We start from the raw sequence: 23,955 nt of genomic DNA, 5'->3' as shown, positions 1-23,955 counted from the left end.
TCAGTGGATACTGGAAAACTAAATTCTGGGGGCCTTGGGGCCGATGGTCGGTGATGTGGTCACAGTGGTAGAAGCTGTCAAACAGGCAGCACGCTGAGAGGAACCCTCCATTTGTAGGGCTAAAAATAGAGGTCTGCTTTTAAAAACCTGGCCTCTTTGCACCCACAATTTGCTGCCCAAAGAGAGACACACATAAATGACCTCAGTTGTGCCCACAATTATGGGAGACTGGGGGGAAGCAGTGTTCATAATCCTGCCCCAAGTCTGTGACCGCTGCTTTAGGCAGTATTGTCACTGTTACTCTATCTGCAGCATAAACCTTGCCTTGTAAACACTGTGGGCATATGGACCAGCTGTCAGGTAAAGCCGTTAAATCTGCAGAGTGCTGCCTTTCTAATTCCTGCACGGAGCATTACTGGCAGAGGGCCAGCTGGCCATGGGATTTCGATCCTTTGGGGCATGTCTGCAAAGCCAGTGGCAGGAAATGTGGACCCAGGCTCAAGCTACGGCCCTAAAAATAGCTGTGTAGATGTAGCCTAGGGAAGGGGTGAGCTCAGGCTGTGAAGCTCCAGTCCAAGACGCAAAGTCTACATGGCTGTTTTTAGCCCTGTGAGCGAGTGCGTCAGCCGGTGCTCAGGGATTGCTGCCTTGGGCTGTGCGGACACACCTGGGAGATCTGAGTTCCCGTGACTAGCAGGCTGTTCAGGGTTAAACCAGCAGGAAGACCTGGCGTCTGTGGCACTTGGTGTTGGCCTAACAGCTTATGAGAGACAATAACTCCAGAAAGAGAGACGAGGGCAGCGCAGAGGCTCCTAACAGTATAAACTCAAGGGCAGGCGTTTGGAGCCTCTGGTGCTGCTGTGATATAAATACTGAGCAGCGATATGCTGGTTGTCAGTAATTTGTACCTGTCCTTCCTAACGAGCAGGAACACTAAGCTCAAGGCCTCCGAGTTCACAAGTAATGGTGGTGGTGTGTGCGTCCAACAGGGGTGCTGAGGCTTTGTTGGCATTGGGGAGAAGGGCAGGTGGGCACCTCCTCCCCCCAGGTGAGAGGCCTGGTGCAGGCTTCACCCCGTGGGCTTATCTTGGCTAACGTTCTCATTCTGTTAGACATAAATCTCTGTCCCAGGGAAGCCTGGGTTCAGGCATAGTAAGGGGTAGAGGTGTCTTGCAGTGTAGATGAGCTGAGCTGCAAGAGGTGCCACAGTGATCAGCTCCACTGGGGATGTCTCATGACATCTTCAGTCAGAGCGGCGTTTCTTCTTTGCACCAGGGAAGGGCGGCTGGCACGTCCTGCACCACCTCTCCTTGCTACAGCCTGTCGGACAGACTGATCCTTCACATGCGCTGGCCTCTACTGGTGTCAGCACCTTCTCTGCAGCTCCTGACCGCTAGCGTTGCCTCTCTCTGCTCTTTTCTGGTGCTGGTTCCCATCCTGCCCTCACCTCTGTAACATCGAAGTGCTTTCCAGTCATTCATTAGGCGATGTGACTGACACCTATCATGTGACACTTGCCGCGGCTTCACATTTCTGCTGGAAAGGACCTGCTCCCTGCCCCCCACTTGCCACTGCCTTTCTCTGCTCAGCTTCTGTTAGTCTCTGGCTTCACGGCTATTCAGTGTTTGGGAGATGGTGTTTGCCCTACACAACTATCCCAAATACAGTCTCTTTGTGCCACATGCAAAACTTCCCCCCATCTACGCCTCCTTACTCACTTCCCTGCCTCCCATGGTGCTGCACATCACATGTACACTCCTTGTCTGCACGTTCCAGGCGCATGCTGCCTACATCTCTGAGCTGGCTTCTTTCAGTGTCTCTTCCCACACCCGTCTGTTCTGCCAGCCTCACCAGCCACAATTCTCTCATTTTTGTCTCCGAATCCCCTGGTAGCCTTCCAAGATCTTTTTGTCGTCAAATTCAAATCTCCCCTATAATCTCCCTGCTGAAGCTGTCACCAAAGGGAGTCTGTTCACAGTTTCATTAAAGGTGGCCTGCAAAGGGGTTTAAAAGAGTTGAGCTAGGCCGCTTGTTCACTTCGTTGTGATGGGGAGAGCAGCCCAACGGGGTTTTGTTCTCTTTTATTTGTTTCCAGTTTTTTTAACCTTAGAAATATTATTAATATAACGAAATACGGCTTCCTTGGAGGACCATTGGAAGGCCTCTGAGATAATTTGTTGAGCTCTTTGTGCTGTAACTGGTAGGGTACAAACACACCGAGAAGGATACTGTCGGCAGACAGGATACTGGGCTAGATGGACCATTGGTCTGTCCCAGTGTGGCTGTTTCCATGTTCTTAAAAAACACCTCACCAGTGTTCTGACTAGAAATCTTCTCTCTTGGCAGAGGTTTTCCTCTGTTGTTTTGGGATGTCATCGTGTATGCGAGCGATCCTGTCACCATAGAGTTCTCTGGCCTAGACAGGACCTTATGTACTGGAAAAATTATCAGAATTTTGTTTTATTTCTTACAGAGCCTTTTCCGGCCCCTTTCTCTATCAAAGAGGGGAAAATGTCACCAGCTCAATGTTTTCCTTTGCGGGTTACTGTTGAAACAAGGAGCGCTGAGCATCATCCTGAGGGGCAGCTGGGGGCAGTTGATTTTGTGGAGGTGTCATTCAGGGCTCTGTGGCAAAGGTTGGGTTCAGATTGTCTCTGAAGCTTGGCTGAAATCCCTCTCTCTCTTTCACATGCTAATGACTGAATTGGGTCTCAGATCCAGCGCACTCACTCTTCAGGGCTAGCTGGATTTTCTGTAGTATTTTTACGGTAAAGTATTTGCTCACTCTTGCGGAGGGAACACTTGAAATGCCTTTCTCTAAGATTTTGCCCCAATTTCCTCCCCCGCCAATTAAAGTGCCAGGGTCCCCACAAACTGCAAACTTCCATCTATGGGTCTGTCTCTCTCACATGTGTGTGGGGGAGGCCGCTGTTTAAATTGTGTTTAACCTACCAGGTGTTTTTCCCTGTTATGTATGTATTCATTTGTTCGTGAGAGCGGCCCGATATGCCCCGTGCTTTCCAGCTATTCAGGAAGGAGGGTCCCTGCCCCGAGGGGCTCACAGTTTAGACAGACCAAAGTCAGGGAAGGGAGGTAACAAAAAGTGATTGATTGTTTTGATACAAACCATCAAGACGTGCTGTGGGCTGCACAGTTCTGTACATTGTTGTAACTGAATGTACATCCTCAAAGAAAAGCCAGAGGAGCTGCCCAGGGCCGCTAGCTACTTCTGTGCTCCCACACAGCTTCCCTGGTGCCTGGCTACAGCTGGCCTCCCACATGCCTCTGGGATCCCTCCATTCATTATGATTAACATCTCTTTTCAATCCAATTCCATATTCATATCAATGGGCATGGATAAAACGAAGACGTTTAAATCTCTGTGGTAAGGGTTCTGGGAGTGGGAAGATGTGGGGGAGGGCATGAAAGTAGGAGTCTGGCCGAGCAAGGGGGCTGGAGCGTTGGTGTGGGCGGCATGGCTGTGTTCCTGTGCACTGTGCTGTGCTGGGAGCTCAGTGTGTTACTGGGAAGCGTATGCTGCGGGTGGCTCCATGAAAGGACTTGTAGTGGAGGTGACGTGCGTACACTCGCTGCCTTGTGCTTGGCTTGGAAGTGCGTGTTGCTGTAACTGGTTGTTTCCCCAAGCCACATGGCGCAGCTTGGGGCCAGGAGCAGCTCCTGGCCAGCGTGCAGAGCCCATGGCATGTGGGAGAGGGGCAGGGGTGGGGGAGTCTTGGCGCGCCATGTCCAAAAGGTTGCCGACCCCTATAATCTTGTGGGGCCCCCCTTAGCCCAAGGCCCTGGGCTACAGCCCCGAAGCCCCTGCGTTAATCTGGCCCTGGTCTCAATAGACAAGGCTGACAAAGGGTTGGGAGGATTGGAAATTGCCCAAGATCCGCAGCAGGGCTGGAGATAGAAGCTAGTTCCCCTGACTCTTAATCCAGTGCCCCCATCCACTGGAACATGCTGCGTCCCAATGGACTCCATCCCTCCAACATCTGAATTACAAACACAGCATGAAGGTTGCAAGTCAAGCATTTGGAATGCCCTTGCCACTGTAATTCACTGCCCGTGTGGGCATTGATGAAAATGCAGTCGCTAATTCTGTAATCACACACTGCCTTTCCACAGAGCTCCTGCCTCTGCTAGTGGACACGGACAGGGTGGATGGTGTCATATTAGGGACAAGGGGGTTAGTTCTGCTTTTGCCTGAAATGATCTTGTGCGACCTCTCAGTTGCCCCATCTGTAAAAGTGGTGGGCAGGGGACTTCCAGAACGGCTGTGAAATGCACACAGCAACTCAGAGCTAGGATTAGAATTCAGGCCCTCCTGACTCCTAGCTCTGTGCTCATTCCCCTCAGTCCACACTGCCTTCCTGTGAGAGGGCTTGAGTTCCTGGCTATCTCAAAGTGGGCATCCAGAAAATGAGGACCAGATGATTAGTGGCCAACTGGAGAAGTTTGGTTGAAATGATTTTCCTAGTGAGTGAGGCAGGGGTCCGACACCCATGCAGGTGAAGCCTTGATTGTCATGCCCAGGGGGAAGGGTTAGGGCTGTACACACATTTCCTACCTTTGAAGTGCTGGATTTTGCCACTTAAATATCATGGTTTTCATGTTTTTGTAAGTACTATAAGTGTGAAGGAAAACAAAGATGTCTGAAAGGGAGAGATCTCTTTTCCCAGGGCTTGAAGCTCACTAGAGAGTAGCAGCATCTCACAGCACCAGTCTGCATCTGTCAGAATTTCCCTAATGGGGAGAGGAGGCATCTCCCTCTCCCCTTCACTGCCTTTGCACTGGGCTGCAGTGGGAGCTGACACTGCCACCCTATCTAGGTCAGTAGGGTGAGCTCTGCCAGATGGCAAGCGTTGCTTTTTCCTTCTTTTGTTTGTGTCCAGATGCCCTGTTTCTGTGGTGGTTATTGCCGATACTGCCCCAGAAATGTGCACGGTATATAACAGTCAAACAAGGATCTCCGTGCCCCGAGGAGCGTGCAGAATTACTCCATACAACTGTGAAAGTGTGTGTCTGTGTCTGTGTGTGCGCACTCATGCACAATGCCATTTCTGTGAAGTGAGAATGAGGATTGTGTCTGGCTGGTGAGTCTTGTTCACATGCTCAGGGTTTAACTGATTGCCATGTTTGGGATCAGGAAGGAATTTACCCCCAGGGCAGATTGGCAAAGGCTCTGAGGGTTTTTTGCCTTCCTCTGTAGCATGGGGCACGGCTCATTTGCTGGTGGATTCTCTGTACCTTAAAGTCTTTAAACCATGATTTGAGGACTTTAATAACTCAGTCGTAGGCCCGGGTCTATTACAGGAGTGGGCGGGTGAGGTTCTGTGGCTTGCGTTGTGCAGGAGGTCAGACTGGATGATCATATTGGTCCCTTCTGACCTTAGAGTCTATGAGTCAGCCTCACAGAAGAAGTGTGTGCTGAGGAGTGGGTCAGGGAGGGGATTTTAGACTTAAGAAACTGCATGGAGGTCAGAGTGAGAGGCGGGAAGGAAGGGGAGACTCTGTAGCATGTAAACAAGCCAGTGGCACTGGCACAAACCCTATGTGAGAGTAGGAGGCATAGTAACACCTGTGGTTCTCCCCCACCTGTAGCCATAGGTAGCAATTCTGCATCTCGTCTCACAGTGAGAGCTGCGTGAGTCTGCAGTTTGACCCCGGGCGAGTGGCTGGAGAGTGAATTGAACAGGACTCAGGCCAAAGTGGGATCGAAGGCTGCAGAGCTGGAGTCTGGTTTCAAAGAACAGGTCATACATTGATCTGGGGCGAGGCCTTGTTTGAAATGGAATTTTGTGGTTACATTCAAAAAGAAAGCTCCCTCTTCATTAAGAACCTGTTCCAATTTTCCTGATTCTTTCTGGGGTACAGTTGAATTTGCTCCATTAATAGGAGACTGGTTCCTCCCTGGGCACTAGCTCGGAGGGACTTGCAGGGAGATATAGAGGCGTATTTCTGCAGAGAAAAATTCAGCCATTCTCAGGCAAGCCAGGCATGCACACGGAGAACCACTGCTTTGCTCTTTCTTGCTCTTTTTTGTAACTTGTCGTTTCTCAAACGCCACCCCATTTTTCTCGGATGACTCCAGCTGTAACACAGATTGTATTCAGTTCTAACAGCACCATCGCTAGGGGAGGAGCAGGTGAGTACAATACGGGGGAGAAGCTGGGACTGTTAGTGCCCCGAGGGGTGGGCTTCTGACATGAGGCTGCTCTTGCTGTCACATCCATCTGTTATGGCACCTTATCTGTCTGATCAAAGTCTTAACTGGGCCGTTACGCTGGTTGGCTGTTAACACTCAGAGACGATCATATTCCAGGGGCTCTAATACCCTTATCAACCTCCAGTGATCCCTTTACATAGCTGCCTTGCCTCTTAATGCCTGGGCCCCATGTGGCTGTGCATGTGTTAGTCTTCTAGTAAAAACAGGGTAGACAAGACCCATATTTCCAGTGTACACAAAACTCCATTCATTTTAAATAGATCCATCAGAAAGAGGCTAGAAAGGGCAGAAATTCATTTCACCCTCCTCCTTCAGGTCCCTCTCCATCCAAGTGGTGGCTTCTTTGAGTAGGGGTCTAACACTAATCTTTTCCCCTGCCTTTCCCCAAAGCTGATGAGTCTTAATTTCAGCTGCAGGGAGAGAGGCTGAGGGACGTGGGAAATGGATCTGAAATCTGAGTCACAGTGCAGGGAGAGAGGCTGAGGGACGTGGGAAATGGATCTGAAATCTGAGTCACAGTGCAGCAGAAACGTGACAGAAAGTCTCCACTACTGCTTTGTCGCTGTGTAACTTGGTTTGGTCCAGTTTGGACCGCTGACACCAAATAACGTTATAAGCAGGTTAAAAGCTGTGCTTTGCCTCAAGTCTCTACTTCCCTTAGCCGCCGTTGGACTCAAGCGCACTTTTGTATCTGGTAGTAACAATGGGTCATTCTTCAGAGGGAGACGCCAAGGCTCAGATTTTAAGTGCCTTCCAATTCACACGGAGAGCCAGTGGCAACACCAGGTGTGGAGCTCTGGTCTCTTGACTCTCGGGCTCTTGCAACGCTTTCTAGACCACGCTACCAAACACAGTTTGGCTTTATCTACATTTGGCTAGAGCGAAACCTTGTTTTCACTGTGCTCACGTGGCTGGTCTGGCTGAACAGACAGACTGGTTTGTTGTAGGGTACAGGTCTGGCTTTGCCCGGCTGCAGATACGAAGCATTCCTGAGTGTGCTGCTGCATGAGGCTGAGATTTCTTCACTAGGGCTCTGGAGAAGCTGCTAATCTAGGACCTGAGATGCAGTGAGTTATTGAAATTGTCACCTGCTCTAGTCAGGGGGAGGGAGGGAGCTGGAGAGACTGCTTTGCACAGGGTAAGATACTTGCCTAGCTTTCTCCTCATGCTCACACAGGGGGCTCCAAGCCTGCCTTGAAAGGGCATCTTTCTGCCGTTGCTGGGGTGAGTCAGCAGATCTGTGCTCATCCAGCTCTGCTCTATTGCAGCCCTGACCTCTGCTAGGGTCAAGTCTCCATGTGTGTTCTGTCCTGGGCCTTCCCTCCCTCTCCCGCCCTGGCTTGAAGGGATTGTCCGGCTCTGAGGTGAGAGGGAAATGGTGCTCTGCCACAGGTCAGGAGTGGTGACTCACTGCAGATGTCAGGCGGAATGCAGCTCTTCCGAGAATCTGATCGTCCTGTTGGTGTGTCCACAAGGCTGTTATTGCACATTCACTTTCACCAGGCACAAAGAGGAGGCTTTCGAGAGGATGTTTGGGGAGTTTGTTTTCCACCCTTAAGTCCAGAGGTATGGATTTTGTAACATCCCAGCTGGAAAGAAGCTGTGAGTCTCCTTCCAGATGTGAGTTTGCAGCAGGGGTCAGCACGCAGCTGGGGTGAGACAAGGCCAAGGTCCTGGAAAAGTTAATAATACATCTGAGTCTTTTTATGAAACCAGTAAACCTCCCAGGTTGGTTTGCTGCTTTCAAACAAATGAGCACGCTGCCTGGTCCCAGGGGAGAGAACCACACAGCAAACACTCCTGTGTTCGGGGAAGAGTCCCAGCACATTCCTGGAAAGGGACAGCTGTTCCCAAACACTGACACTAGAGTGTCATGGTGCTTGCAAGGGCATATTGTAAAACTCTGTGTGCAAAGATATAGCATTACTTCTGGAAGCCCCAATGAGGTGTCTGATGTAAATGGGAATAAGAGCAGGAGGGCTTGTGCTGCCTAGTGATGTGCACAATCTTTGCTCAGAGTCTCCAGAAATCCTGGGAGCAGTTTTTGGGATCACAACTCCTCCATCCTTTCCAGTCAGCATTCTCTTTGCTCTTTAATAGCCACATCCCTCCAATTTCAACTCGTCTTTTTTCTATGTAAACTGCTTCTAATGGCTCCTTTCCCTCTCCATTTTAACATTCAGTGGTTTCTGTATCCAAGAAGAAAATTATTAGCAGATACGTTCGAACTATGATGAGTCCCTTCTTTGTAGGGTCACAATTTTTGTAGGGTCACTATCACAGAAGTGTGGAATTGGAAGGAATCTCATTAGGTCATCTGACCCAGTCCCATGCACTGAGGTAGGACTCAGTTTTTTTAACACCATTCATGACAGGTGCTTGTCTGGCGTGTTCTTAAAAATCTCAAGTGATGAAGATTCCACAACCTCCCTCGGCAGTTTGTTACAGTGCTTAACTGCCCTGACAGTTAGGAAGTTTTTCCAAACGTCTAACCCCATTACTTTTTGTCCTGTCCTCCGTGGTTAAGGAGAACAATTTATCACACTCCTCATTATACACTAGTGACATTTTACGTACTTGAAGACTGTTACCATGTTCCTTCCTCATTCTTTTCCCCAAACTAAACAATATTTTTTCAACCTTTCCTTGTAGGACTTGATTCCTAGACCTTTAATCATTTTTATTCTCTCCTCTGGACTCTGGACTTGGTGCTCAGAACTGGACACAATACTCCAGTTGAGGCCTTATCCGTGATGAGTAGAGTGGAACATGCCTAGCATACGACACTCCTGCTAATGCATTCCAGAACGTTTGCTTTTTTGCAGCAGTGTTACATTGTTGACTCCTATTTAGTTTGTGTTCCCCCAGATTCTTTTCTTCGGTACTCCTTCCTAGGCAGTCATTTCCCATTGTGTATGTGTGCAATTGATTGTTCCTTCCCAAGTGGAGCCTTTACATTTGTCCTTATTGACTTTCATCCTATTGATTTCAGACCATTTCTCCAGTTTGTCCACATCATTCTGAATTCTAATTCTGTCCTCCAAAGTGCTTGTAACCACTCCCAGCTTGGTATTGTCCACAAACTTTATAAGTGTACTCTTTGCCATTATCAAATCATTTATGAAGACATTGAATAGGACAGATCCCTGCGGGACCCCACTTGATATTCTCTTCCATCTTGATTGTGAACTATTGATAACTACTCTTTGAGTGTGTTTTTCAACCAGCTGTGCACCCACCTTGTAGGAGGTTCATCTAGGCTATCCTTCCCTAGTTTGCTTATGAGAAGGTTATGTGAGACAACATCAAATGCCTTACTAAACTTGAGATATATTACATCTGTTGCTTCCTCGCTTCCACATGGCTTGTTTCCCTGTCAAAGATGGATATTAGGTTGGTTTGGCATGATTTTTTTTCTTGACAAATCCATGATGACTGTTACTTAATCACCTTTTTATCTTCGAGGTGCTTACAAATTGATTGTTTGATTATTTGCTCCATTATCTTTCTGGGTGCTGAAGTTAAGATGCTTGGTCTATTATTGCCTGGGTTGTCCTTACTCCCTGTTTTATAGATAGATACTATATTTGTCCTTTTCCAGTCTTCTGAGATCTCTCCCCTCCTCTGTGAAATCTCCAGGATAATTGCTAATGGCTCAGAGATCTCTTCAACCAGATCCTTCAGTATTCTAGGTTGTATTCCATCAGTCCCTGCCAACTTGAAGACCTCTAACTTGTCTAAGCAATTCTTAGCTTGTTCTTTCTCAGATCGTACCCCACTGACGCTGATGTTCACTATGTTAGTTGTCCAATCCCTGCTAACCTTTCTGGTGAAAACTGAAACAAAACAGGCATTTAACATTTCAGCCATTGCTGCATTTTCCATTATTCTGCCAGGCCTCAGGCAGCAAGAGCATCTGTGGAATTCCTTCCCAGGAGCCCGAGTGCAGATCGGCTCACCTGCATTGTCTGACCGCCACTGAGCTGCTCCGCTCCCTTTTTTAAGCTCCTGACCTCAGTCTGTGCAAACTTTGCAGGTGCAGAGGGGCAGGACTGTATGGGTCCAAAGCAGCTCCTTAACCCCTTCCTCTCCAGTGTGGGGTTTGTATACCCCATCACACATCAATACAGCGTTTTGTTATAACTGATATCGTTAGTTACATAGCAACAGAGGAATTGCCATACTGCATCAAAGCAGCAATCTGTCTATCTGGGCATTTATATGGCTCACATTTGCATAGTATCTGGGTGCCTCACACACCCTGGGAAGTAGGGAGACTTATTGTTATCCCCATTTTACAGATGGGGAAGTGAGGCACACAGAGTGGAAGGGACTTATCCAAAGCCTAGCAGGGAGTCGGTGGCAGAGCCAGGATTTAGAGTCATAGAAGTCAGAGAATTTAAAGCCAGAAGGGACCACCAAATCATCTAGTCCAGTGTTTTTCAGTGACCAGTCTGTGGACCAGCTCCAGTCCCTGAGATCTCCCTGACACTGTTGTAGAAAGGCAGCAAACCGGTCCCTGGTATCAAAAAGATTGAGAAACTTGCATCTAGTCTGACCTCTTGTATGTTACAGGAATCAAACCTACAACCTCTGATCTCCAGTCTGGTGCACTGCAGTTCCTTCTTGTCATAGCTTATGACCGCGGCTAGCACCAGCTGCTTCAGAAAAAAAGGCAAGAAACCCCATAAAGGCCCATTATGCAATCATGTGCCCATGGGAGACGTTTCTCTCTAGTGCCCATCATTTAACTGGCTGGCTAATGCAGGAAGGGTTAGTGTACCCTCTTAGAATTTTAGCCTGTCTTATGTACCTGTGTATGTTCATATTCTCATAATAAATGTCTCATCTTTTTCTGATTCTTACTAAGATCATGACCTCTGTGGTATCTTGTGGAAAGGAGTTTCACAGGCTAATTATGGGTTGTATCAAAGTGTTTCCTTCTATCAGTTTTAAATGCATTGCCTTTCTGTGTTCCGAATGTCCAGTGTTCTGCACTGGTTTGTATTGTTATGGTGCTGTTCTGTTCTCTGTGGATTATAGTGCTATGCATTGTATCACATTTGCTGTGAGTTTCCCTCACTGACATTTTACTTTGCTACATGTTAGTACAGAAACGTTTGATAAATGTGTTACAGAGCTGTGGGAGCAGTGTGGCCACGTTAGATGCAAAAGCACTATTGGGACATCTCTGGTCCTTTCCCTTCCTTGTGGGCTGTAGAGGGATTGTTCTCGTCAGTATTTTTTCCACTACTTTGTCTAGCTCAATTTTGAAGGTGACCTGCAAAGGAAAAGACAGTTTAGTTAGTGCCCCCTTTTAGGTTCTTTATGGTGAATGAAGAGGGCCTGGAAAGTTGGGGGTGGGGTTGCATTTTTTCTCTGATATAGAAATACTAGTAAATGAGGGTTGGGCATTTTACCAGTCCGAAAATAATTGGTCAGTTAACCAGTCAAATATTGGTCAAATATTTTAAAGGGCTAATTTATTGGAACAGTAACAATGGTAACAAAGAAGTGTCAGTCTTTATGGTCTGCAATAGACTTCGTCCTGGATGCATCTTACGAATTACAAAAACCAAGTTACTTAACTGCGTTATTTTAACTTAGAAAAATGCAAACCACAACGAAGTGAAGGTGGCTTTTTTTTTTTTTTTAAAAAGGAGTGGCACCATGATGCAATCAAACGGGGGAATTCTTGCTGGAATATTTGACAGTGTTTTGCTGTGGTCAAATAATAGATGGCCAATTGACACTATTTGACTGGTCAAATTATTTGTCTTGCCAAGCCTAGTAATCACAAATCCAGACTTCCAGAATTTATGTTCAGGACTCTTTGGATGACCCAGAGATGTGCCCTGGGAACCTTCTCAGTCCTTAATTGAAGGGATGGGGGAGTTGAATCCTTAACAAAGACCTCCTATTTCCTAAGTATTTGAGTTTGGTAGGTGCTCCTGAGTGGGGCTAAGTAGCACAGTTAAAATACCTTTGTCCTGTCTGCACAACAGTTTAAGTGTTGGTAATACCCTACAGCTGCATCCGCGTGACACATCTGTGACACTTACACATTCTTCTCATTAGACAGGTCCCAGTTATCCCATCTTGAACCACCTTTTATAATTCTTCATCCTCCTCAGTGTTTGCAGGCTGACGGATAGTTCTCGTGTCTCTCATCCCAGCCCTGCTCTCCTGCAGTTAGGATTTAGAGGAGTAGCACACAGCTCTGTTGTCAATCCTTGCAGCCTGAACTCGTGTCTGGCACAAGTCTCTGCATTTCCTCCACGCCGCTGATTTCTTTCTGGTAGAAAATAGCCTTCCAATTTATGTCGTTGTTGTTATGTGTTGTTTGCGTTGCGGTGACACCAAGAAGACCCAGCTCCTCGGTACTGTGTGCTGTACAAACATATAGAATGCAGATATGGGCCCTGCCCCAAAGAGTGTGTGTGGGAAGTTACAGGTGAAAGGGCAGGCTGGTGCAACAGACCAACACGCCATCAAAGGTGCCAGAGATTCTGGTTAGCATGTTAAGGAGCCATCACAGCACACCTACTCATGGGCCAGTATTGTGCGGGCCCCATGGCAGAGATGAATGTTGAGGAGGAATTTGGAGGATATGATGTGGCTTTGTGGATGTCTGCAAGGAGCTTGTCCTCTGCATGAGGGGCAGTGTGGGTGAAAGCATGATGGTGCATGCTGGGAAATGTAGGATTCGAAGTGTAGTCTCCCTGCATGCTCTTGCGTCTGAGACAGAGGCCTGTGTGACTCTCTCTTGTTGTCGATGCTGCTATATGATGTTACTGGAAGCTTCTGTTTAATTTCCTGCCCACTCTCGCCCTTGGGCTTCCCCTGCAACCCACCCACTTAGCTGCATTCTCTTGTTTGGGTGCCCATTAGGGTTTGTGCTCCTCAGTGCCACTTTTTGGAAGAGTTCCCCTTTCCTGGGACACACCGGGCCCTTTGGGACGCATTAAGCAGGCTCCTCTTGAAAATTCTGCTGTACGGGGGAGACCAAGAACTTTCCTGTGCTCGTGTTCCAGCATTCCAGCGCGGTGTGTCAGTGAATGCACCCTGCTCTGTGTGGCTCCTGCCAGCTGTGGAGAGCTGCGAGGACTTTTTCTGCAGGGTGAGTGTCTTGTCTTGCACCGTGGGTGTGTGGGCTTGCCTGCGATGAGGAGAGAAGTGCCAAGGCAGCATTCTGGCGGAACACAAACTCCGCATTGTTCCTGTGAGGTGACTTGCACTTGATAAATAAAGCAGCCCCGTCAGCAGAAAGTGTTGCCATGGCTGGGGTTCTCCCCCACACCCGAAGGCACTGCTGCTGCATGTTTACTATCCCCCTTTAGCACAGGAACTTTTTTGTTTCTCTGGCACTTCTGAACAGCCAGCGTTCTGGCCCTGGCTGAAGGGGGCCTGGATGGAGCACGCTGGGCTGCGGATGGGAGGAACAGTGACATCACCCAAGGAGTCGGGGTGAGGGCCGTGGCGTATGTACCCCGGTGCGCTAGAACCAGGCACGTGTATTCAGCCTGGATGGGAGGTGAGGGAAGTGCAATCCTTGCCCAAAAAGTGCATAGCCTGAATTGGATACAGCAGGGACTTTCCTTCTCTAGATTCTGGAAGGAGGGATGATGGATGGTCTGTGTCCTATGCAGGGCACAGGGGATAAGAGAAGAGGGACAGCCATTGTCCTGGGCTGGTGGAGGAGGGAAGGAGAGCTGTGTCTGGAGTAGAAGGATGGAGCAGGAGAGACAGCCTGCGTCTTGGGTTAAGAAAGGCTGGAGAGACTCCAGGAGTGTCAGCAGTGCCTTGTTCTCTCCTGTGTGTGTGATGTGTCCCTGCCCCTGAGTCTGCGGGGGAGGAGGGTGCTGGCATGGGGGCTGCCATCATCTCGCCCAACCCACTCATAAGGAGCTTTGCAGGTGCCAGGCAGGGACTCGGGGATGAACACGAAAGCTGTGTTAGATGGTGCATTTTAATAAGGATGGCTGAGAGATGAGGAGAGAGGCTGGAAACGGAGGCTGTAAGGGGAAACTGCTGCTGGTCTGGGCCCGCTGCTCTCTGAGGCTGTCTACACTGCAATTAAAGCCCACGGCTGACCCGGGCCAGCTGACTTGGGCTCGCGGGGCTCAGGCTAGAGGCTGTTTAACTGCAGTGTAGACGTTCGGGCTCAGACGGGGGCCCTGGCTCTAGGACCCTGTGAGGTAGGAGGGTCCTGGAGCTCAGGCTGCAGCCTCAGCCAGAACATCTACACTGCAATTATACAGCCTTAGCCTGAGCCTGGGCCAGTTGGGGATGTCTAGCTGCCGTGTAGATGTATCCTGAGGAGCAGCCACAGGGCAGAGTCTGGGAGGGGAGCTGCTGGCTGCTCTGAGCCCAGCTGCTCCCTGAGGTATAGCCCCAGGACAATGGGAGGAGCTGTGGCTGGTCCAGGCCCTGCTGCGCTGTGAGGTACAGCTCTAGGACAGTGCAGGGAGCCATGGCTGGTCTGAGCCCCGCTGCTCTGAGACACAGTCACTGAGAGCTCCTGTCTGGTCCCCAAATCAGACGGGCCCTCCCAGCTCCTCTCTTGAGGGCTCCGTGGCCGTAGGCTGGGATGAGAGGGAAGGTCTGCGGAAGCTGTGAGTTCATCACTTTGCCTGGGCGTGTCCAGATGCCTTGAAAGAGGACCTGTTGGATACAATATGCAGCTGAGCCAGAGCGGGGGTCTCTGCTTGCAGAGTCATTTCCAGCAGCACCTATGAATCCTGTGGCTCGTTGCATGTGTGGGAGGCTGGTACAGTGTATGCATGTCCCGCCTCTCTGGGTGTGTTCCCAGACGTGTTTCTACAAGCAAAGCCCAGGGCCTGGCCCATGCACCACGGTGTTCGCATGAAGTGTGTTAGCTATTTCAGTGCCAGCCCCCAGAACCCAAGCAAGGGCTGACTCCTCCCTCCCCGCTACCAATCCTAGGCCTCTGGGAGCCGGCGGCTTGGGAGCTATCTGAAACTGTTGGTGCTGGCACAATTCCTGCCGCAGGGCCACTGTGGGGCCACGTGGAGAATTGTTGATGCTACAGGCCATGGGGAGCAGTTCACTATTCCTGGGGAGTTCAGCGCTGTACAGGTCCCAGCCCCAGCCAGGTCTGCCCAGAGGAGATCACAGTGTAAAGGACACACCCATGGCCAGGAACTAGAATGGGGAGGGCAATCCCTGCCCTTGGCTCTTGCTGCAGAAATGTGTGGCGGTGCCCTCTGCCGCCCTCCGTAACTCTGATGGGGGGTTGCAGGGCCCTGTGCCCCCCGTGGCTGTGGCAGTGTGCGGGTGGGGGTTGCAGGGCCCCGTGGCAGTGTGCGGGTGGGGGTTGCAGGGCCCTGTGCCCCCGTGGCTGTGGCTGTAAGAGACAAGGTAAAGCTGCTGCTGTTTATCTGCCTGCGAGTCCCTGGTGCAGGCCCCGGCAGGCTGCATGCCCAGTCCTGTGTGTCAGGGAAGCACTGGGTTTCCTCTCCCTCCTTATTTCCTTTCTGACGGGAATTAATTTCCAGCGTCTCTTGCTGCTTTTTCCCTATTATCTCCCCTGAGGTTGGACAAATGCTCGCTCTAGCACCAAGGTCCAGAGAGAAGAGACAGGGCAGCTAAACCGTTGCTGCAGGGCATAGGCTCTTCCTTGCAGTGAGCTCTGATCCCTGCCGGATGATCACCCACCCGCAGGGTGCTTAGCCCATTCTCCTTGGAGAGGGTCTGGTCTGTCTCAGCATTTATACCACACTCATTGCTCTGTCTCTCTCTGGTGACACTGTGCTCATTGCTGTGTACCTCAGCCTTCGGGGCTGAGTATGTCTGTCTGTTCCTGTCCTGCAGATCCTGAGGAATGGAGGCTGGATCCATGGTACGAGCGGTCTTTGATTTCTGCCCCAGCGTCTCTGAAGAGTTGCTGCTGTCTGTGGGGGATGTCATAGAAGTGCTGGAGGTGGTGGATGAGTTCTGGCTCCTTGGGAAGAAGGAGGGGGCCACAGGTAAGAGCTGAAAGGCACTGGGCGGGATCTGCAGAGATGGAGGTTCTGTTTCCAGCTCTGGCACAAATGTCCTAGGTCAGTGGCTCTCAACCTGCAGTCCCTGGGGCTCCGCGGACTGTGTCCGAGGGGTCCATGAAAGACTTGGACTGAAAACTGACTGCAGACAATAGATTGCCAAAGGGGTCTGCAAATGAAAAAGGGCTGAGAAGTACTGTCCAAATAAGCTTGAGCCGGTCAGTTACCCCATCTGGGTGAACTCTCCCTCCGCCAAGGGCCAGGCGCCAAGTGGGTTGACCAGATCCTGGAGTCTTCTCTCACTTGAACTGTATCTGATGCTCAGAGTGTTTTTCTGTCAGCTTCAGGTCTAGTCTTCAAACAGTCCTTGTTCTTGCTGCTGTTTTTTTTTCCAGTAGCACTGAGTGCAGACAAATCCTCAGAAGGCTGGAGCCTCATTGTGTTAGGTGCTGTACAAACCCATAGTGAGAGAGTTTCCGTGCCCTGTTACGCTTACAGGCTACTGGACAAGGCCATGAAAGGCTGGGAGGAAACGAAAGGCACAGAGTGGGGAAGTGACCTGCTTGAGGTCACCCCGCTGGCCAGTGGCAAAACTAGGAACAGATCCCAACTCTCCTGAGTTCTGGTCCAGTGCCCTGCCCACTGGGCCCTTCTGCCTCTCAATGACCGTCTCTTCAACATTCGCCTATTTCTGCTCTTGAAAACTCCCTCTCTCACGAGCCAGTATGGATATCATAGAATCATAGAATATTGGAGTGGGAAGGGACCTCAGGAGGTGTCTAGTCCAACCCCTGCTCAAAGCAGGACTAACCTCAGCTAAACCATCCTAGCCAGGGCTTTGTCAAGCTGCAGCTTAAAAAACTCTAAGGATGGAGATGCCACCACCTCCCTAGGTTACCCATTCCAGTGCTTCACCACCCTCCTAGTGACAAAGTTTTTCCTAATATCCAACCTAGACCAACCCCACTGCAACTTGAGACCGTTACTCCTTGTTCTGTCATCTGCCACCACTGAGAACAGCCTAGCCCCATCCTCCCTGGAACCCCCTTTCAGGTAGTTGAAGGCTGCTACCAAATCCCCCTCACTCTTCTCTTCTGCAGACTAAACAAGCCTAGTTCCCTCAGCCTCTCCTCATAAGTCTTGTGCTCCAGCCCCCTAATCATTTTTGTTGCCCTCCGCTGGACTCTCTCCATTTTGTCCACATCTTTTCTGTAATGGGGGGACCCAAAACTGGACACAATACTTCAAATGAGGCCCCACCAGTGCTGAATAGAGGGGAATAATCACTTCCCTCGATCTGCTGGCAATTCTCCTAGTAATGCAGCCCTAATGCATACTTATATGCTGTTAGCCTTCTTGGCAATAAGGGCACACTGTTGACTCATATCCAGCTTCCTATCCACTGTAACCCCCAGGTCCTTTTCTGCCAAACCGCTGCCTAGCCCATAGGTCCCCAGTCTGTAGCTGTGCATGGGATTCTTCCGTCCTAGGTGCAGGACTCTGCACTTGTCCTTGTTGAACCTCATCAGATTTCTCTTGGCCCAATCCTCTAATTTGTCTAGGTCATTCTGTATCTTATCCCTATCCTCCAGCATATCTACCACTCCCCCCAGCTTAGTTTCATCTGCAAACTTGCTGAGGGTGCAATCTACCCCATCCTCCCGATCATTAATGAAGATGCTGAATAAAACCAGCCCCAGCACTGACTCCTGGGGCACTCTGCATGTTACCAGCTGCCAACTAGATATGGAGCCATTGATCACTACTCGTTGAGCCTGATGATTTAGCCAGCTCTCTATCCATTTTATAGTCCATTCATCCAACCATTCATCCATACTTCTTTAACTTGCTGATAAGAATATTGTGGGAGACGATCAAAAGCTTTGCTAAAGTCAAGATATATCACGTCCACCGCTTTCCCCACATCCACAGAGCCAGTCACTTCTTCATAGAAGGCGTCAGGTTGGTCAGGCATGACTTGCCCTTGGTGAATCCATGCTGACTGTTCCTGATCGCCTTCCTCTCCTCCAAGTGCCTTAAAATGGATTCCTTGAGGACCTGCTCCATGATTTTTCGGGGACTGAGGTGAGACTGACAGATCTGTAGTTCCCCGGATCCCCCTTCTTCCCTTTTTTGGAGATGGGCACTATATTTGCCTTTTTCCAATCATCTGGGACCTCCCACAGTCGCTACGAGTTTTCAAAGATAATGGCCAATGGCTCTGAAATCACATCAGCCAACTCCCTCAGCACCCTCGGATGCATTGCATCCGGCCCCATGGACTTGTGTATGTCCAGCCTTTCTAAATAGCCCTGAACCTGTTCTGTCAGCACTGAGGGCTGCTCACCTCCTCTCCATTCTGTGCTGCCCAGTGCAGCAGTCTGGGAGCTGACACTGTCTGTGAATGAGTACCTGAGCTTTCTCCACATCCTCTGTCACTAGGTTGCCTCCCCCATTCTGTAAGATGCAGCTGCCCTTTGAGCTGAGCAAAGGTCGACAATAACTCTCGTCTTCCGAACAACCCTTACGTTCTCTCTATTCTTCACGTGGCCAGCAGAGGGCAGGATGCGTGCACATGCATGCACACACGTTCTGCCTGCGCCTGCTGAAGTCACTGGCCCCAAACTACCTATAGTAAAATCACCAACAGCTACTTCATCACAACCCTTTCCTGGCCCACATGTTCTTGCGAAGGTGTGGCTGTGGAGAGTTGGAAGGGGCAAGTAAGCAAGTTGTCTTTTGTCTGTTTCCTCATCTTTGGGCTAGCAGGACAATCCGGCTAATTCTTAATGACCTGTAACTCAAAAAACATTTGAATTTCCTGCTTGCTTTCCGAGCAAATCTGGCTATTTTCAAACTCATTTTCCAAACCAAAAGAGGGGGCCTAAAATGTAGACTGAAGTGGCTGTAACCTGCTTGTAGTAATACTTAACACTGCTTGGAAATGAATTAATGACGCCTCACTCCTTGGGTGAGATGCAGCAGGGTTATTGTTCCCATTTCCAGAGAGGGAAGCCAAGGCAGAGAACAGGGAATGGACTTGGTGAGGATCACATGGAAGTCCGCAGAAGAGCCTGGAGTGGAATTCAGGAGCTTGTTGGGCCCACTGATGCTGCAGATGAATTACACTGACTTGGGAAGACCCATGTCAGGCTGTCAAGGGAGCATCTAGTTCATTATTCCTGGGATTTTTTCAGAAAAAAATCTGTAAAGCTAATTTTCCTGGATCCCAGAGCATCTCCCCAGGGCATTTCACTACTCCCCGTAATCAGTCTGTTGGTGCCCAGCACCTGACCACCCATGGAGATGCTGCTAACCTGTCCTGTGTAATATTTTTCTTGCCACAAATTACAAAATATTGGTGCAGTGTACGCAATGGTCCTTGCAACATTCTGAGATCAGCTCACTCCAGTCGGCTGGGTACTGGACTTATCGGCTGCGTCAAATCGTCCAGTGATCACCAAGAAATGGGACTGCCCCCTCTGGAGCACTCAGAAAATGGAATTCTGCTGCCCTGGAGCATGTTCAGGACCGTCAGTTGCTGCATCAGTGGGGAAAATAACTTTACAGGGGTGGTGAAATGGGGAAAGCCCACTAAGATGTGGGGTCTCCTGACAGCATCAATGCAGCTGTGATAAGAGCATGTGTCTTATGTTGATGGCCCCACTGAACATGGCACTTACATAGCGTACAGCCCGCACCTTGCTGTCTGATTTGTGTGTGGAGCCCCAGTGGGCAGGTCCGATTGCAGGATTGGGGTCTCTGTCTAGAACAATACTCCCTGATCTCACAATCCTGAGCTGGACCTTCCCTGTCACAAGACAGAAGATGGAAGCTAACAGCGTGTATGTTTGCTTTCCCTGGTCTTGGTGTTGGTGACAGTGATGTCATGGTCATTCAGATGGCCTGCTCATTGCATCGGGGGGTGGTTGCTCCGTTTGGCATGCAGGGGGGAGGGTGCTGTATTTTTCTTAAACTGATAAAGGACATTTTAAAAAATCCTCAGGAGCACCTGACTTCCAAACCTGTGGTCATTCCACTAAGCCCTGGGGCCATCCAGGAGGGATCCTGGAAAGTGGATGAGAATCTTTCCCTCATTGAGGGAAGAGGCCGAGTGATGGTAGGGCTGGAGGTGGGGTGGATCCCAGGAGACTCTGGGTGATGATGGGGGAGAGGGGTGGGAGTGGATCTAGAAGAGCTGGGGCTGGGGGAGGCAATCTGGGCCCCTGGGAAGGGGTGACCATGTGATGATGGCTGCTTCCCATTGTAGGGCAGTTTCCCAGCAGTTTTGTGGAGGCAGTGGATATTCCCAGTTTGAAACGGGGAGAGAAGCTGTTTGTCTGCACCAATGACTTCACGTCCCAGGAGCCGGGAAGCCTGTCACTGCAGAGAGGTAACCTCTGCTCCCTCCATTTGGCTCCTGCCCTCCCCCGTCCCTTCCTGTCGCTCATCTGCCTTGGGAACAAGAGATAATGAGCACCTGCTTCCCAGAGCAGCTGAAGAGAGGTTTCCTAACAGCCAGTGGACCTAGGCCAGAGAATAGGATCCACCGCTCCTGCCCTCTGCATTTGTGGGACTCGGGCCCCCTCTGCGAATCACAGTGTTGCCAACTCCTGCAGTTTTACTGTGGGTCTCATTGTCGCAGATGTTTTCATTAGAGCCGCAGCTGCTGGAGCCATGTGATTTCACCAGGATCACAGCTTTCACCAAAAAAAATAAAAAGCAGCAGCAAGTTTCTAGCTCTCATGGCTGAGGAGAGAAGCTGAAAACCGTGATCCGAGTGTGGGCTGAAGGCTCAAAACCAGAAAGCAAAAAAAACCTCCCCAAAATTTACTATTTTAAAAAGATCTCGTGATTTCTGAGCGCTTGGGGTTGTCAATACTGGATCCCTACCCTGCACCCCGATGCTCCCCGCTCTGATGCATGTGCACTGCATGGGGTGGTCTACAGGTGGCCCTCAAGCACTGGTGTCCCTGTGGGGCTCTGTGGGGCTGGGCCAACACCCCACAGGTGTGCAACAGGTGTCCCCCCACTGCACTCTGCTGACTGGGCTGGCGAAGGAGGTGACTAGGGCTGAAAGGCGAGTGGGGAAATAAACTGCATGGGGGAGAGTCCCTGACCCGGTGTTTATCATTTTCCCCCAGGAGACCTGGTGATACTGAGTGGCTCCCGAGCTTCCAGTTGGCTCCAGGGGAGAAGCTGCTGGGGCTCCAAGGGCTTCTTCCCATCATCATGTGTGCGGGAGCTTTGCCTCTCGGCCCGGAGCCGCCGGCTCTCTCAGAGCGCTGTCCTGGAGCTGCCTGCCGACTGCCTGGGCCAAGCTCGGGCCTTGATGAGCCTCTCTGCCCAGCTGGAGGAGGAGCTGGACTTCAGGGAAGGGGACGTGATCACCATTGTCGACATCCCTGAGCCTGGCTGGTTCAAAGGGGAGCTGGGAGGGCGAAGGGGTATTTTTCCAGAGGGCTTTGTGCAGCTGCTGAGTCCCTTGAGAGTGACGGGTGGCCCAGCGGGGCCAGGGCCCGCAGAGAGTTATGAGGTGAATGGCGTGGCGGATGTGCTGCCTGAGGAGGAAGGCAGGCAAGAAGAGGGTGAGGAGCCATGGGGCACGTACGGCGTCGCTCTCCATCACTTCCGAGCGCTGGAGCCCAACGAGCTGGATTTCGATGTGGGAGACAGAATCCAGATTGTGGGGGCACTGGAGGATGGCTGGTTGGAGGGCGTGCTGAGGGGGAGACGTGGCATTTTCCCTCACAGGTTTGTGAGGCTGGAGGGCTCTGCTCCCTGCAGAGAAAAGAGAGGCACTGGGAACTTGGAGGGAGAAGGCAGCTGCGGAATGGCCATCTGTCAGGCCCCAGCGAGTGCCTGTGCTGGGGCCCTTCCTCTGCCAGGGGAGAATGGGAAGGGGCTACGTGCCTGCAGTTCACACCATGGTGAAAGGAGGTCCAGTACAATTTCATCCCAAACAGCAGTGAGGCCGGAGGGTCCTTCTGATGCTGGGCTTGGACAGAGCAAGCCTACAGTCCCTCCCAGCAGAGAGCTCCAGGGGCCCCTTCCCAACCACGCAGCGGGCCCCCTCTCCATTGACTCTGCAGAGGCCATCAATGGCATTTTCCCCACTCCTCAGCTTCCTCCCCAGCCAACCAGCAGACTCTGTTGCCAAGCGTTTGAATTGGAGCCCAGCCAGAGCCCTCGGGCCTTGCAGAGGCCTTTGGACATCCCTGCCTCACCTGAGAGGGAAGGAGAGATTCCCAGTGTGCCGCCACAGGCATCACACTCCCCCCTGCCCAGCAGCAGGAGTCATGTCTTCCCTCCTCCCTGCAGCTGGGCTGCCGCAGAGCCCAGCGACGTGCGGGGCAGCCCCCTTTTCCAGGACCTGGCCAGCTGGGTGGAGGATCAAAGGCAGAAATCCAAATCACGCTCTTCCAGCTTCAGTGGTGCCCACGAGGGCCTGGACACGTGGCCTGGTGCCCAAGCAGACCAGCCTTCGCCTGTGCTGCATGGAGACAGCTGCACCGACCTCGACTCCAAGCTGACCGAGCAGCTGACGCAATTTGAGAAGAGCCTGACCAGCTCTGGAGCGGAGTCGGACAAGAAGGTTTCCCGCCACTTCTCCATCCTGGACTACAGCTCCGAGAAGGACATTGTGCGCGGCTCTCCAGGGTGCGCCCCCCAATGCAGGCTGCCAGAGCGGAGGAAGATCCTACGGCCTCCACCACCTCGCCCGAATACCCCAGCACCAGCTGTCTCTCCCTCCTTCTCCATGCGGCCCTCGCGGCCAGCCCCACTCCCCCCTTCAAGCAGTCAGAGAAAGGACACGGCCTCTCCACAGCTTCAGCCCAGAAGCCACCCCAGGCAGGACCCCCGGGCAGAGGGGGGTCTGGGGGACTTGGATGGGGCAGCAGCACCTCAGTGCCCCTTTCTGCTGACGAGGATCCAGGAGGTGGAACAAGATCTGGAGGCTTATGGCAAGACTCGAGCTGAGCTGAACGCAGTGCTGGAGGAGCAGCAGGATGAGCTGGTGAGATCAGAGGCTCTGGAGAACCTGGATTTCTGTGACTCCAGCATCAAGAGTCTCAACGCAGAGCTGCAGGAACTGAGAGGTGAGACGGCAGCAGCCCTGGAAATAGGGTGTGGAAGGCAGTGGCCCCACCCGTGGCCAGGCCCACGGTGGTAACTGCCCTTCTCTTTCCTTCTGATTTCCGAAGTTTATTTAGCCTGGTTGTGCCAGTGTTGTTCTGGTAATAACTTCCATGATTTTGCATTTATGAAGCTCCCCCAGTGCCCCCCTCTGTTCTCTCATCTCCTCCCCCTCTTCTGACCCTCTCTTCAGCCCTCCTCCCCTTGGTCCCTCATGCTCATCTTCCCCACTCTCCCCTCCTCGCCTTGTACTGCTCCCCCGTCACATCCCATCTGTGTCCCCCTCTCCAGCTCCTCCTGTCCTGCTGTGCTGGTGCGTCTCTCTCAAGAAGGAAATGGTCCCTGCCTCCCTCCCCCCCCTTCCCCCCCCCCCCCCTGTTTGCTGTGGGGAAGCAGCAGGCCCAGAATTGCTTGAGGCTGGTGATCTCTCCCTGGAAACAATGGCTCAGACTGTGCAGGTGGAGAGAGAGGGGGCAGCTCTTGGCCAGCTGCGGAACTAGGCCTGCCGAAGGGTTCCTGCCTCCCACTGAGCTCGGGAACTAGGGGAAGATACGTTCTGCTCGGGACCCCTCCCTGCCAGAC

The 23,955-nt window shown here is 51.3% G+C and overlaps 1 protein-coding gene across 3 annotated transcripts in view; it reads left to right on the top strand.

Annotated features, from left to right (window-relative positions):
- DNMBP (dynamin binding protein) overlaps positions 1-23,955 on the top strand; it is a 56,843-nt gene that overhangs the window by 5,082 nt on the left and 27,806 nt on the right. The window contains exons 2-4 of one of the 3 annotated variants that reach the window (XM_067537113.1): positions 16,067-16,221; positions 20,507-20,629; positions 21,381-23,336. In XM_067537113.1, the coding sequence (XP_067393214.1) occupies positions 16,077-16,221; positions 20,507-20,629; positions 21,381-23,336 (2,224 nt within the window). In that variant the 5' untranslated portion in view covers positions 16,067-16,076. Of the gene's footprint in view, positions 1-16,066; positions 16,222-20,506; positions 20,630-21,380; positions 23,337-23,955 lie in introns of those variants that run through there. The other 2 variants (XM_067537114.1, XM_067537115.1) reach the window with 2 other exon arrangements.

Source organism: Emydura macquarii, unplaced genomic scaffold (genome assembly GCF_026122565.2).
Source record: "Emydura macquarii macquarii isolate MOO-44397 ecotype Brisbane River unplaced genomic scaffold, CSIRO-AGI_Emac_v2 contig_3692, whole genome shotgun sequence".
In the NCBI taxonomy this organism is placed as follows: domain Eukaryota; kingdom Metazoa; phylum Chordata; order Testudines; family Chelidae; genus Emydura; species Emydura macquarii.
Note: the sequence above shows the minus strand (reverse complement) of the source record. Positions and strands in the feature narration are given on the sequence as shown.